This window comes from Desmodus rotundus, chromosome 12, assembly GCF_022682495.2.
Source record: "Desmodus rotundus isolate HL8 chromosome 12, HLdesRot8A.1, whole genome shotgun sequence".
NCBI classification, from domain to species: Eukaryota; Metazoa; Chordata; class Mammalia; order Chiroptera; family Phyllostomidae; genus Desmodus; species Desmodus rotundus.
Genome location: NC_071398.1, coordinates 3,901,407 through 3,914,807, shown reverse-complemented (window position 1 = coordinate 3,914,807; position 13,401 = coordinate 3,901,407). Strand labels below are relative to the sequence as shown.

Here is a 13,401-nt window from a genome sequence, read left to right as displayed (position 1 = left end):
TGGTGTCTCTTACCTGGGCTATAGCAATCCCAGCTGCCAGCCCTGCTTCCAACAGCAGCCAGCGTGAGTCTGTGAAAAAAAAAAACAAAAAAACAGTCAAGTTATGCGTCACTCCTCTGCTGAGACCCACCAGTCACTGCCGTTTCAGAGTGAAAGACAAGGAGGGGTTTCAGGATGCCATATGCACCCCGCACCTTCTCAGAACCCCCTCTGCACACTCCCCTTCATTCACTCTGCATCAGCCACACTGACCTCCTCTGTCCCTGCAACACGCCGGAGCTGCCACCACCTCGGGGCCTTCGCATCTGCTTTTCTCTCTGCCAGGGATGCTCTTCCCCTTGATGCCTACATGGCTGACTCTCTGGTGTATTTTGTGTTTTTCTCCACAGAACTTATCTGCGCCCAACATACTGTGTATGTTCTTCTTTGTTGTCTTTGGTGTCAGTCTCTTACCCAAAAGACCGTGCTATCTTTCCGAGTTAGTGTTTTCCTTGTCTTTGGATAAATACCTAGAAGTGGAATTGCTGGATCCGCGGTAGAAGGACCGCCGAGGTTTTCACAAGGTTGCCTCGTGTACACACAGCTGTGCGGAAATGACATCGACAGGACTGAACTTTGTCTCACTGAAGGACGCCTCATCGTTTTGGGTTTGAATTTACAAAAAAATTAAAAGGTGTGTCAGTTTTGGAGTCCCAGGCCTGTCAGCTCGGGCACCCCGAGTGGTGGTGAGCGGTAGTGTATGGTACTCAGTCACTCGCGCACTGGTGTGAGGAGGATCCTCCACTTCATTTCATATTGCAGTTAGAGAAACTGAGATTTAGAGAAGGGCGGTGGCCTGCCCAGGGCACCCAGGGAGCCAGGGCTGAGCTGGGGCCACAGCACCAGCCACCACCCTCTGCATCACCCACTCGTTCATTCATTCACTCACCCATTTCTCCATTCATTCATTCCCACAGCAATTACTGAGCACCCATGGTACAGTGACAAGTGCTGCTGTAGGGACAGAGTTACAAAGTCCCCGCCATCGCGGTGTCTGAGACCAGCTGTAAACAAGTAAACTAATAAGCAAAGCAATGACGGTTCTCGGCAGAGGGGGCCAGGGGAGGCCGCACAAGGAGAAACAGCTGAGCTGCAACGTGAGGGTGAGAAAGAGCGAGCTGTGGGGGAACCAAGAGAAGTGCCCAGTCGGCTGAAGGAAGCACCCAGGGCGCGGGCTGGGGGGCAGGTCTGAGGACAGAAAGCTGCGGTGACACTGCTGTATGTAAGCGACCGGAGGGGGGCCGGCCTCAGGTAGGGTCTGGACTTACTCCTGAGGCCCTGAGAAGCCACCCTAGACTCCAAGGTGCCAGCATCTCCTTTCTTGATGCCCCGGGACCCCTCAGTGTCCCCTTCTCACCATCTGGCTCCAGTACTACAGTGGAGGGCCACCCACTCCTGTGTCCCCTCCTCTTCACAACAGTGGGGCCTTGCCTGTCACTGGAAACACAGAGCCCCTGGGCCACACTGAGCTCTGGGCTTCAGAGAGAAGCCAGCTCCCCCCCGTTACTCTGGTCCAGCCAGGCTCTTCCTGCATGGGCCAGACACCCCTGGGTGTCCGGGGCTTTCCAGCCAGCGTCTCCTGCTCCCAGAAGAGGAAGCAGCGACTCCCACACACCCTGCCCCATGGTTGCCAGCTGCCGGGTGAGAGGCTCACAGGACTGGAGAGAAGCGCGCAGAATCTCTCCACCCTGGCTGGCATCTCGCAGACCCCGGCCCGGGCAGAGAGTGGGGGAGAAAACTGACAAGCTGCAGGGGAGGCCCGAGGGTAGGAGCAGAGAGCGAGTGCCAGCTCCACTTGGCACAGAGCCCATGCCCCCTGGCCTCAGCGGGCAGTGCTGCCCTCAGGCTCACCCGTCAGCCGGCCAGAACCACGCTCTCGGGCCGCTCCCCTTGAGCTAAACAGACCCTGATATATGCAGATTTTTTTTCTTTTAAGATTTTATGTATTTATTTGTAGAGAGTGGGGAAGGGAGGAAGAACGAGAGGGAGAGAAACATCCATGTGAGAGAGAAACATCAATCGGTTGCCTCTTGTATGTGCCCCGACTGGACACTGAACACGCCTCCCAGGCCAGTGCCCTGACTGGGGATTGAACCGGCGACCTTTCTTTTTGCGGAACAATGGCCAACCCACTGAGCCACACCGGTCAGGGCCAGATACTCTTTGTACCACCGTGGTGGCACTGCCAGCGTACCGGCCATTTCAGTAAGCCAGGCCAGTAGGTAAACATGGAGGAATAAATATTGCACCTCTTACCTCACGCCATTCACAGAACCCCATCCTAGATGACACCAGCAAACTGGAAAGGTTTTGGAGTGACCGGAATCGCCAGCACTAGGCTGCTGTTATTCTAGGCGCTTTGCACATCTCCGCCCATCCCAAGCCTCACAGCAGCCTGTGAGATGGATGTCGTTGCAGAAATACTCATATTTTGTACCATGCGTACCCATGTTTTTGGCCCAAACTTTCAGGGAAATAAAAAATCTTTCATTTAAATTTTTTAATTCAATTTTTTATTTATCTATATTGAGAAATAAAACCGATTATCATATTCCAGGGTATTGTTTTGCATATGGATATCATTATTTCTCTCTAGAGTTATGCTTTTAACTCATAAGCATAAATAAAAATTAAAAACATTTGTATAGATATGGAATTAGTACTACCCATGTATAATGCACATCCTTATTTTTTCCTCAGACATTTGGGCAAAAGAGCGTGCATTATACACGGCAGAATACGGTAATGAGGAAGGAGGAATCTCCAGGACCTCAAGGTATAACACCCATGTTGAAAGAAAAGATTAATATGGTTGAATATTTTAAAGCCGGCAACTTCTACTCATCAAAACACCCCTTTCCGAGACTACAAATGCAAACCACAGGACGGAGGACACGGAGAAGCCACGGACCCCAGTGAACCCATAACGGAAACCTCCAACCCAGAAGGAAAATCGTCTGATCCAAACTGAGCGATGGGCTTGACCAGACGCCTCACCGAAGAGGATATAAAGATAGCACTGAGCCCAGGAAAAGATGCTCGGCACCGTCAGTCAGAGGGAACGTAACTTAGTAAAGCAGCAGCCAGTCAGTGTGCCTCAGATAAACAGAGGCGCTTGCACACGCGTGTGAGAGTGTTCTCAGCAGCATCGGTCGTGACGGAACCACCCAAAAGGGCATCCACAGGCCAAAAAAAAAAGGAGGAATAGTCATGTATTTGGAAATGGAGCAACACGACAATGAAAACAGAAAAGCTCCAGCTACACACTAAAATGGACGATCTTCTTCAAATCGATGAATGAAAGAAACAAGACACAAAAGCACACACCGACTACGTATGGTTCACTTCGCAGAAAATCCAAAACATGAGTAAAATGAGACTCTGCTGTTTCGGGGTCTGTCTTCAGGTGGCCATTTACTGAGAAAAGCGACTCCCTCTAATGGTGCGGGGGGTGCGGAATCAGAGCTGGGAGACACACAGCGGACCTCCGAGGTTCTGATTTTGTCTTGCCCCCACCTCCCGCCCTCAAGGCCACAACGCTGGTGGCCATGAACCCTGCCCCCCCAGGGGTTTGTCTTCTTTGGTTCTTCCTGTTGGGAGTGTGGGAAGCAGCTTTGCCCAGGGAAAGACACCAACCAGGACTGTGGGTCTACCCCACCTCCCTCCATATCCCACACTGGCTCTGGCCCCACCTGTGCTGTGCTCCTGGGCTCAGTTTCCCCGTCTGTTAATGGGGCATGAGCCCCCCTCCACTATGCCTAGCTCATAGCAGCATAATAAGCACTGAAGAGCTTTGGGAGCTAAGGTCCGAATGCCAGAAATCATCCAGGAGAGGGAGAGAGAGCGGGGCCACTGCGAGGCTGTGGCACGTGAGTTCCAGCTCGAGCCCTCACACTGTCACTGGGGTTCACTGTACCGTCTTTCACCAGCCAATGGGCTGGGGCGACCCGGAACAGATCACACACCCTATTTCCTGTTTTCAAATGGGGAACTGAGGGAAGCCATAGCCACTCGACTGCTCCCCGGGAGCCGGACTGGAGAGCTGGAGGGGGCCATATGACATGCCAGGTGGACCCCTGGACACCCACAGAGCGGACACCTCAGGTCAGAGGTCAGTGTTTGACCCCAAGCTTAGTGGGCCTCCTGTGCCCTGCACCTGTCCTTCTGGGACCCACACCTATGTACTTTTGGGGGGTTGGGTGGGACAGAAAAGGGTCAGTGACAGTGTCTATATGGGGGGAGGGGTCTCCTTAGTGCCCTGGGACAGAGCAGGGAGCAGCCCCTCAACCCTCCGTGGCCTCAGTTCCTTTTGAAGTGGCTGGTGCTTCTACCTCCCCTCCTGAACCTGAGGAATAACTCATCACACTGTGCTTCTCAAAACTTGTGCCAGGGAACCCCTGGACTTGTGCCCCCCCCAGACCTGCTAGATGGAATGCTTTGGTGCTGGGAGCCAGGAAATCTGCTCTTTACTGGCCCCCAGCACCACCTCCCCCACCCCTGCCACCACCCAGAAAGTTCTGGTGCACACTCACATTTGGGAGGGCACCTGTCCAGTGTACGGGACCTCTGTCTCCCAGGTCAGGCCGGGCTTGCTGGTGTCTCGCCCCTGAGGGCCAGCCCTCTGCCGCCCCTCCGAAAGGCGATGAAGGTGGCCCTAGTGGCCGTCAGGAGGACTGGACGCAGCAGGGGCACTTGGAGGGAGGAGTGGCACTCGGGGCATCGGGGAGGAGGCAGACTGACAGCAGAGGGGCTGCACGGTGCGGGGGGCTGGGAAGCTGCTCTGTGCCCTGGGCCAAGGGCGGGCGCCGGCCACCAGCAGCAACGCCTGCACTGTTTTGTTGTAAAGTGTGGAAATCTTTGCTACGCAGGCTGTGGACAGTGGAGGGAAGGGCCCACAAAACCCCATGTGTCGCTGTCCCCAAAGGGCATTTGCAAGGACGGGATTGCTTCCCCCACCTCCCAGATGAGGAAACTGAGGCCTCGAGAGGGGCAGGAAGCCGCCTCACACTCCTTCCCACTCCCGTTAATGGGTGACGGCCTGCTGATCCCGTAAGGAAAAGGCCGGGGCCTGGCTTTGGCTGCTGAGCTGGATTTTTATTCTGAAAATAAAACTGCTCAGCGTTCCCAGGCCTTTCCTAAGCGGCCCAGCCAAGGCCATCACTCCTGGGGTCTCAAAGGGCCTCTGGGCAAACAGTGCCCTGCTTCTGACCGGGCACCAGCTGGAAGGGCTGGGACCACTGAGGCCAGGGACACCTGTCATCAGCCATTGAACAGACGAGCTAAGTGTGGCAGGTGCCGAGGAGTGCCCACGGGAGACACTGGGCCCCAAGGGTCCCAGCCGCCAGGGGTCTGTCAGATAAGAGAGCATGTGAACCACTTGCTCCTTTGCCTTGGGCACACACCCAAATATGGGGAGCCCGCCTCTAGCCACCCATCATCTGTCAGTGGCACAGATTGCTCGATGGAGAAACCGAGGCCCGGAGACACTCAGTAACTTGCCTGTGGACCCACCGTTGGTCAGGACGGAGGCCTGACTCCCTGATGGGAGATGAGAGATAAACGAGGTATGCAAGCCATGCCCCTGCTCCGTGCCTCAGTTTCCCACCTGTATAAGAGGAGGTTGGACAGAGAGACCTTGACTCACTGGACAACTGCTCAGAGCCACCGGGGGCATGGCCCAGCATTCCTTTCACCTGACGCAGAGAGAGCTGCCCCTGGAAACACAGGCCCCTGGCCCGAGCTGACGTCACCTCTCCCCAGGCCCGGCCGGTTCCAGGAGGCCCTCACCCCATGGAATGGCAGTGGGCTCTGGCCACAGTCAGGGACACGACTGGGACTGTCCCAGTACAGGGGTGCAGACACAGGCCAGGAATCTGAAAGACCAGAGTTCAAGTCCCAGCTCCAGCCCTGTGACCCACCTGCAGCCCCTTCATCTCCTGTGAAAAAGGGGTCAAGGTCACCTGCACCCTTCTCATTGTGAACTCCTGCTAATGTTTTATTGTCCCTTTCTCTGATTTGTCTCAGATGTTTAAAATTCTATTCCAACGCATTCCTCGCTTCAGAGTCATTTATTTCTCAACTATTTCCTAGAGCACCTGCCACAGGTACGGTAAGAGGAGGGACGATGACACAGTGCCAGGTGTGGGGGGGGGTCCCTGAGCTGACGCTTGCTTCACACAGACGCCAGCCTCAGGAAGGGGGCTCTGTCAGGCTGCCCCTTTGGTAGGAAACGGAGGCAGAGACATGCAGGAACTCACTAGGCACCAGTTCATGTCATCTGCCACCAGGGTCAGGGACAGCCATGACTGACCCCCATGGCTCCCGCTGCCTGCCCTCCCCCGAGCAGGGTGGAGAGGATGCTGAAGACAGACCAGTCCGAGCTCCTGTCCTGCCCGCTACTGACAAGCTCCTGATCGCGGGCAAGTCGAAGTCTCAGTTCCTTTATCATAAAGTGGGGATTCGACCGTTTCACAAAGATGGCGCCCGAAGCAAAGAAGGAAGCCCTTGCCCCTCCCAAAGCCAAAGCAAAAGCAAAAGCTTTCAAGGCAAAGTGATAGGTGCTGAAAGGTGTCCAAAGCTACAAAAAGAAGAAGAAGAAGAAGAAGAAGAAGAAGAAGAAGAAGAAGAAGAAGAAGAAGAAGAAGAAGAAGAAAAGAAGAACCACACATCACCCAACTTCCGATGGCCAAAGACACTGCAGCTCCACAGGCAGCGTAAACATCCCTTGGAGGGGCGCTCCCGGGAGAAATGAGCTTGACCTCTACGCCATCATCAAGGTCCCCCTGACTACCAAGTCGGCCATGGAGAAGATAGAAGACAACCACACACCTGTGTTCATTGTGGAAGTCAAGGCCAACAAGCAGCAGATCAAACAGGCTGGGAGGAAGCTTGACATGGCCAAGGTCAACACCCTGATCAGACCTGATGGGAAGAAGGCCTATGTCCTACTGGCTCCCAACGAGGGTGCTTTGGGTGCTGCCAACAAAACTGGGATCATCTAAACTGAGTCCAGCTGGTTAATCCTAAATATAAAAACTTTACACTGTAAAAAAAATGGAGATTCAAATCTCCTACCACACGCGGATTCAGACTGAGAGAGTGGGTGTCACTTGCAGAGGGCACAGGCTGGCACGTCACAGCTTTGGGCTTTGCACACCGGGCACCCTCACCAGCCACGTGACCTTGGGCTAAACCTCACCTGCTCTTGGGAGCCAGGATAGACCTTTGCGGTTATTCAACAAGAGAGTGGCTGGGAAGAATCCGGGTGGCTGGGAAGTAGATATAAAAAGTTGTCAGTAAACGTTTGCTTAGCGATAGAGAGAGACAGGGAAGGCAGACGGGCACCAGGATCTCCGCCCTAGACACTGAGAGTTCATTTACAAATGTCAGAGCAAACAATGCTTGGGGCAAGTCAGTATCTTTCTTCCAGCTCCTCACTAAAGCCGTTACCTCTGCTTGAAGTCACCTCATTTAAAATTCACAGCAGCTCGATAATCTAAGGATCCTAACGAGAAGAAAGGATCTGCTCAGCCTTGGACCTATCAGTCCAGTGAAGGGCCAGACCCCCCCATTCAGCGTGCGGCAGTTGGGCGGACAGCGGGGTGGGCAGTGGAGGGCTCAGCCGTGGGGATTCTGACACCAGGAACCCCACCATGAGTGGACGCTCACTGTCTCTCTTGTCCTCCCCCGGCAGCCCGCAGCATGGCAAGTGCAGAGCACCCCGGGAGCCCCGGATGGACAGGACGCATGGTCCAGAGCCTGGCAGGGGCCAAGCAGGCAGCGACAGCCAGTGGTCCAGACCTCCCGTCTCCAGGACCTGAAGGGGACTCAGGTGGACTTGAGGCATGGGGCTTGGTCAGGGGAACAGAGGCATGCAGACATCTGAAGTGCACGAGAGGGCACGTCAGCAGATGCCACCAGACGGCAGGGCGGCTCCCTTAGCTCGGGTTATCCCGGTGGACACTGAGGCAGGGGCTTGGTGCAAGCGGTTTATCTGCCAGATGACCCCAGTGGGAAGAGCAAGGCAGTAGGGAGAGGAAGGAAGGGCAGGGAGCCACATGGCGGGGGCGGGGGGGGGTCAATGGACAGATTACTGGGCCACTGAGGGTCCTCTGGGAGCCTATGTGGAGCATCTCTCAGAGCAGCCCCTCCGAAGAATGAGGAGGCCAGGCTATGACCCACCAGTCCCACCCTTCATGTCTGATGGACTCCCCACAACAAGCTGCTACAAAGCCCTCCGGGCAGGAGTCCTCGGAAGCCAGTGGGGTGGTCCCCAACAGTGAGCACCAAAGCATCAGCTATAGTGCCCTCTCCTGGAGCCAATCCCTGCTTGGTGGCTGACTCACTCGTGTGCCCACTGAAGGTTTGCTGGGCCCCTGGCCCTGGGCAGGACGCTGGGGAAATAGGAACCAATCAAACACCATGCTGGCCCCCAAGTTTAGTTGGGAAACAGGACTTGAAGATAATTTGAGATGCCACAGGAAAGGCTATAGGGCCAAGGTGGGCATCTCTCTAATGCCATGAAGTGTTGTGAGGGCTGGGTCTTGAAGGTCACGTGGGAGAAGGGCCCCTGGGACCCATATCCCTTGAAAGATTGGGAAGCAGGGTCGAGGAGTGTGGTGCTGGGGGCAGAAGGGCCGGCATGTATGAGAAAAGCAGGGCATGTGGGCAATGAAGGGAGAGGGTTGGGAGGGCCCAGCTAGGCTGAGCCTGGAGCCCATCATTCTCCCAGTCCCCTGTCCCACCTACTGACCTGTACTCAGCAGGCCAGCAACAACCAGTAACCAGAGTCAGTGGTGCAGGCAGTGCAGAAATGAGCAAGCCACAGTGCCTGCCTGGGGTTCCAGAGTGGCCGACCTGCCAGCCAGAAGTGCAAGATGCTACACTCTCTGCATCTCACACCGAAACTGCTTGGGGAAGATAGGCTAGTTCAGGTCGCCTGTGGCAGGGTGGATTCAGCCAGGTGGGCACGGGGTCGGGCTGATGCCCAGCTGGACCTGTTCTTGGTGGGATGAGGGCAGGGGGAGTCACAGCTCTTCTGGGGATCCGATGCCCCACCCCAGACAGACCCAGCCATCTCCCCAGGCCCATGCCCCCAAGCGTGCTGCCCTGGTGCTGGTCCTCATGGGTGCTGTTCCAGCAGACGCCAACAGCAGCAGGAGCCCCAACTCCAGCATGACCACACGGGAGCTGCAGGAGTACTGGAGGAACGAGAAGGGCTGCTGGAAGCCGGTCAAGCTGCTCTTCGAGATCGCCTCGGCCCGCATCGAGGACAGAAAGTTCTGCAAGTTTGTGGTAAGCGCTGCCTCCTCCCCTGCCCCTGCCCCTGCCCCAAGCCAGTTCTGCAGTGCCTCAGCTCGCCCAGCCATGGACTGGGTTCACACACTTGAACTTGCAGAAGTCCTCTGGGGGAAACGGTGAAAAAGCAAGATGTCACACTCGCTGCTGCGCTAGGTGCCGTGAGGACAGGCGATGTCTGAGTCCCAGTCCCTGGAGCTGGCCATTAATCCCACGCTATCCGGTGTTAGTCACCCGTGTCCCATCGCCGTTTTTACCACCTCCAGGGTCACTTATATTATCATTTACCTACTGTTTCCCTTTAAATTGGGCCACTTAAAAAAAAAACACTAAAGAGACTTATTTCCAAGAAAGCCACCTTAGAGGGAAAACCAGTACCACGTGGCCTAAGGAAAAGGTGGTTGTAAATGTAAGTCCAAGGAGTGTTGAAGTGCAGCCGGCTCTCGGTGGGAAAGCCTGTGCGTGGGGCTGCTCTCCCGGTGAAAGGGGAATTTCAGCCTGCCGCTGGGGCTGGGGGAGGCGTCAATGACCAGGGAAGAGCCACGCTTCACCTTTCTCAGGACTGGAGTTCTAACAACAGCCAACGGTGACCTTCGACTGCTTTCAGTGCCTCAACTCACTGAACCCTCCGCAGAGCAAGGCCCCGAGAGGCTCCCTTAGCTGCCTGAGACCCGTGGGGCCAGCGTGATGCCCCAGGCAGACTGCCAGCTTCGTCAGAATCCTCTTAAAAGAGAACTGGAAAGGAGTGAAGGTCTTACTATGCAGCCTTGCCCCCGGTGCAGCCGCTGAAGCCATCTCCACGTGTGGAGCACTTGGGGTCACAGATGGAACCCAAGCTTCCCCTCCGGGGACCTGAGGCTCAATGTAGACCATGCGGACCCCCTGCGCTCAATGTAGACCATGCGGACCCCCTGCCTGGCCCGCTCCTGGGCTCTTTCTCCCCTCCCCCACCCCGATGCCTCCATGTCCCTGTGCTTGTTGTTTTGGGGTTGACTCAGGTCCCCATCCCCTTGTACAGCTCAGCCGATCCCCGTGGCAATTTAAAACAGAGTGGCGTATGGGAACGGTCGTTTCCAGGGCACACCTTGAATTAGGATCGTCATTATTTTAATTTGCCAGGCTTGCTCTGTCACTTCAAACCCTCCATCCGGATGTCGTCCAAGGCCGTCTCTCTTTGCCTCGCAGGTGTACCAGGTCGTCGTCATCCAAACTGGGAGCTTCGACAGCAACAAAGCCATCCTGGGACGGCGTTACTCAGACTTCCAGGCGCTCCAGAAGAATCTGCTCCAGACGTTCAGGGAGGAGATCGAAGACGTGCCGTTCCCCAAGAAGCACCTGGTGGGGAACTTCACGCAGGAGATGATCCTGGAGCGCAAGCTGGCCTTCAAGGAGTACCTGAGCCTGCTCTACTCCATCCGCTGCGTGCGCAGGTCCCGCGAGTTCATCGACTTCCTGACGCGGCCCGAGCTGAAGGAGGCCTTCGGCTGCCTGCGGGCCGGGCAGTACACCAAGGCCCTGGACATCCTGGTGCACGTGATGCCCCTGCTGCAGAAGCTGACCGGCCACTGGCCCGTGGCGGTGGTGCCCGCCCTCTGCGCCACGCTGGTGTGCCACCGGGAGCTCGAGCGCCCCCTGGAGGCCTTCGCGGCAGGCGAGCGGGCGCTGGAGCGCCTGCACGCCCGCGAGGGGCACCGCTACTACGCCCCGCTGCTGGAGGCCATGATCCGCCTGGCCTACGCACTGGGCAAGGACTTCGTGTCGCTGCAGGAGAGACTGGAGGACTGCCAGCTCCGGAGGCCCACTGCCCGGGGCTTCACCCTGAAGGAACTGGCCGTGCGGGAATATCTGTGATGAGCAGCTCTGGTAAGGTCGGCTGCAGATCTGAGGTCAACATGTCTGGGGCGCCTTTTGGATGGGGAGAGCCACATCGGGCCACTTGGGGCTCTACCTGGCTGGGTGACCTTGGGCAAGCCCCTCCTCTGGTCCTCCATTTCCCCATCTGTGTTGAACTGAGGTTCTCCCAGACATCCTTAGAATCCTCTGCTTGTATCCTGTGTCCCTTAGATATCTTCAGGCTCACTTTATCTCAAAACCACCAACCCAGCTGCTGGGACCCTGGACAGGAGGCTGCATCTCGCAGATGTTCCTGTGGGTAGCTGGAGCAGAGGTTTCCACTGCATACTGGGGACACAGCGTAATCCATGCCTTCTCCTCCTGGGTCTTTTCTGTCTGCTCCTCCCCTCTCCAAGCTGCCACCTAAGCAAATAGCAAATACTCCCACCCATTTTCCTAAGCATTCTGGTCTTCCTTCTTTGTGTCTGGACCCAATTCACCAGACAAAAGGTGGGAATATTTGCTTTGGGCAAATATTGACCAGCTTGGGCCCTGGGGTGGGGTGTCTGTCATCCTGTGAGGGGTAGAAGCCATCATGTCATGAGGCATTTTTTTAGGAGGGCGGGGCAGGAAGGGAGAGAGAAAAACATCGATGTCAGAGAGAAACGTCGATCAGTTGCCTCTCACACACACCCCAAGCAGGGGCCAAACCAACAAATGAAGCATGTGCCCTGACTGGGAATCGAACCGGGGACCTTTCACTCTGCAGGTCGACCAACTAACTAAGCCATAAGGCATTTTTAACAAGGGCAGTTGACAACCGTCCTCTGGTTAGGAGGATATAACTCATTGCTTGGGGGTGGATTTCCATGTATAAGGCCACTGTCCCTTGATGGCTTCCCTGGGTGATGAAGAGAGCCCTGAAGGGGAACGGGAGAAGATACACAGAGACTGAATGCTCAGCACCTCCCCATCGGAGGCACAACGTTCTTGGAAGCTCTCTGACGGAATGGGGTGACCCCACATGAAGTCTGCTGCCAGGAAAGGACGCCAAGGGCCCCAAAGTGGACAGGAGTCTGGACCAATGACCTGGGTTCAACACTGGACCTGAAGTGGATGGTACAGCTGGTGTGGGCCCAGTACATATTTGAGGCTGGAGGTTCCTGAGGCCCTAAACCGTCTGGCTGAGCTTAGCAGGGCGAACTACAGAGGCTGTGACCTAGGAACCTTCATGTGGGGCTCCACACTGGCCTGGGCAGGAAGGAAGCTGGCTCAGCAGAGGGGTCCCCGAGCCGTGGGCAAGCATTCACTGAGCCGCACCAGAAGGTGTTTCAACAGCGACTCTGTGTGGCAACACCTGTGGTGGCCCTGCCAGGCTCTGTCTGGAAGGCTGGAAACTCGCTGATACCTTGGAGCAAAGAAAGCCTAACGTCTCTCCATCTGCTCCAGGGGAGGAAGGGCACTTCGGGTGGGGAGATACTGGGCTTCTTGAACATTAAAGCGGTAGATGAGAAAACAAAAGCCTTGCAACTGTCTTTGTCGCGGTGACACTGATTCCACAGGTTATTTCATCAAAGAGACAACACCGTCAGCTATGAGGGACCTCAATATTCACTAAGAAAGAGGAAAATGCCCACCCAAGGGGGAGGGGGAGTTTAACAGGAGATTCGGGCAGCAAGCTGGTTGAACAAAGAGCCCCAGATGTAAGGGTCCACGTGGAATCTACCTGCTGGGTGCGGAGGGACAAGGAGAAAACCCATAAGTCTAACTGGGCACCAGGTGGAGGGTGGGGAATCTTCTAGAATTTGAACTGCAAGGTTTGGGATCTGATTGCACACAGCGTGACCAAAATACTTCCACGGAGGGGTCATGGCAAAGCAGTCCCAGCTGGAGGCCTGCCATCTCCCTGAATGAAGTGACCCTCGAGCCGGGCCGGTGGAGAGAGAGGATGCCACTGAGAATGGAGGTGTCAGATGCGGGGGTGACATGCACCTCAACATCACACGTGTACAGTATATTTGTGGGGTAGAGAGAGAAGTTTTTACAAACCTACATGGGGTAGAAGGGACCTACAGCATCTTTTCAGGGTGTTCCCCACTAAAAACTCTAACACAGGGCTGGCTCCCCACTCTGTGCACAGGGAACACCGAGGGCGCCTTCAGGGTCCCGCCTTGCCTCTTCCTGGTGACAGTCATTGCTGCCCTGCCCGGTCTTTGACAGCCGTGGCCCATC

At 55.8% G+C, this 13,401-nt stretch overlaps 1 protein-coding gene across 3 annotated transcripts; it reads left to right on the top strand.

The window, feature by feature from the left end:
• The first annotated feature begins 4,008 nt into the window (after positions 1-4,008).
• Positions 4,009-12,690, top strand: SNX20 (sorting nexin 20). Of its 3 annotated transcripts, none has more exons than XM_045188406.2 (4): positions 4,009-4,143; positions 7,733-7,870; positions 9,124-9,333; positions 10,522-12,690. In XM_045188406.2, exons 1-4 carry the CDS (start codon positions 4,096-4,098, stop codon positions 11,185-11,187), a joined length of 1,062 nt encoding a protein of 353 aa, XP_045044341.2. In that variant the 5' UTR covers positions 4,009-4,095; the 3' UTR covers positions 11,188-12,690. The 3 variants fall into 3 exon arrangements, with proteins under 3 accessions (XP_045044341.2, XP_045044342.2, XP_053772218.1); XM_045188407.2 differs by having other exon boundaries at positions 4,009-4,150; positions 9,182-9,333; XM_053916243.1 differs by lacking the exon at positions 4,009-4,143 and having other exon boundaries at positions 7,744-7,870; positions 9,102-9,333.
• The last annotated feature ends 711 nt before the right edge of the window (positions 12,691-13,401 follow it).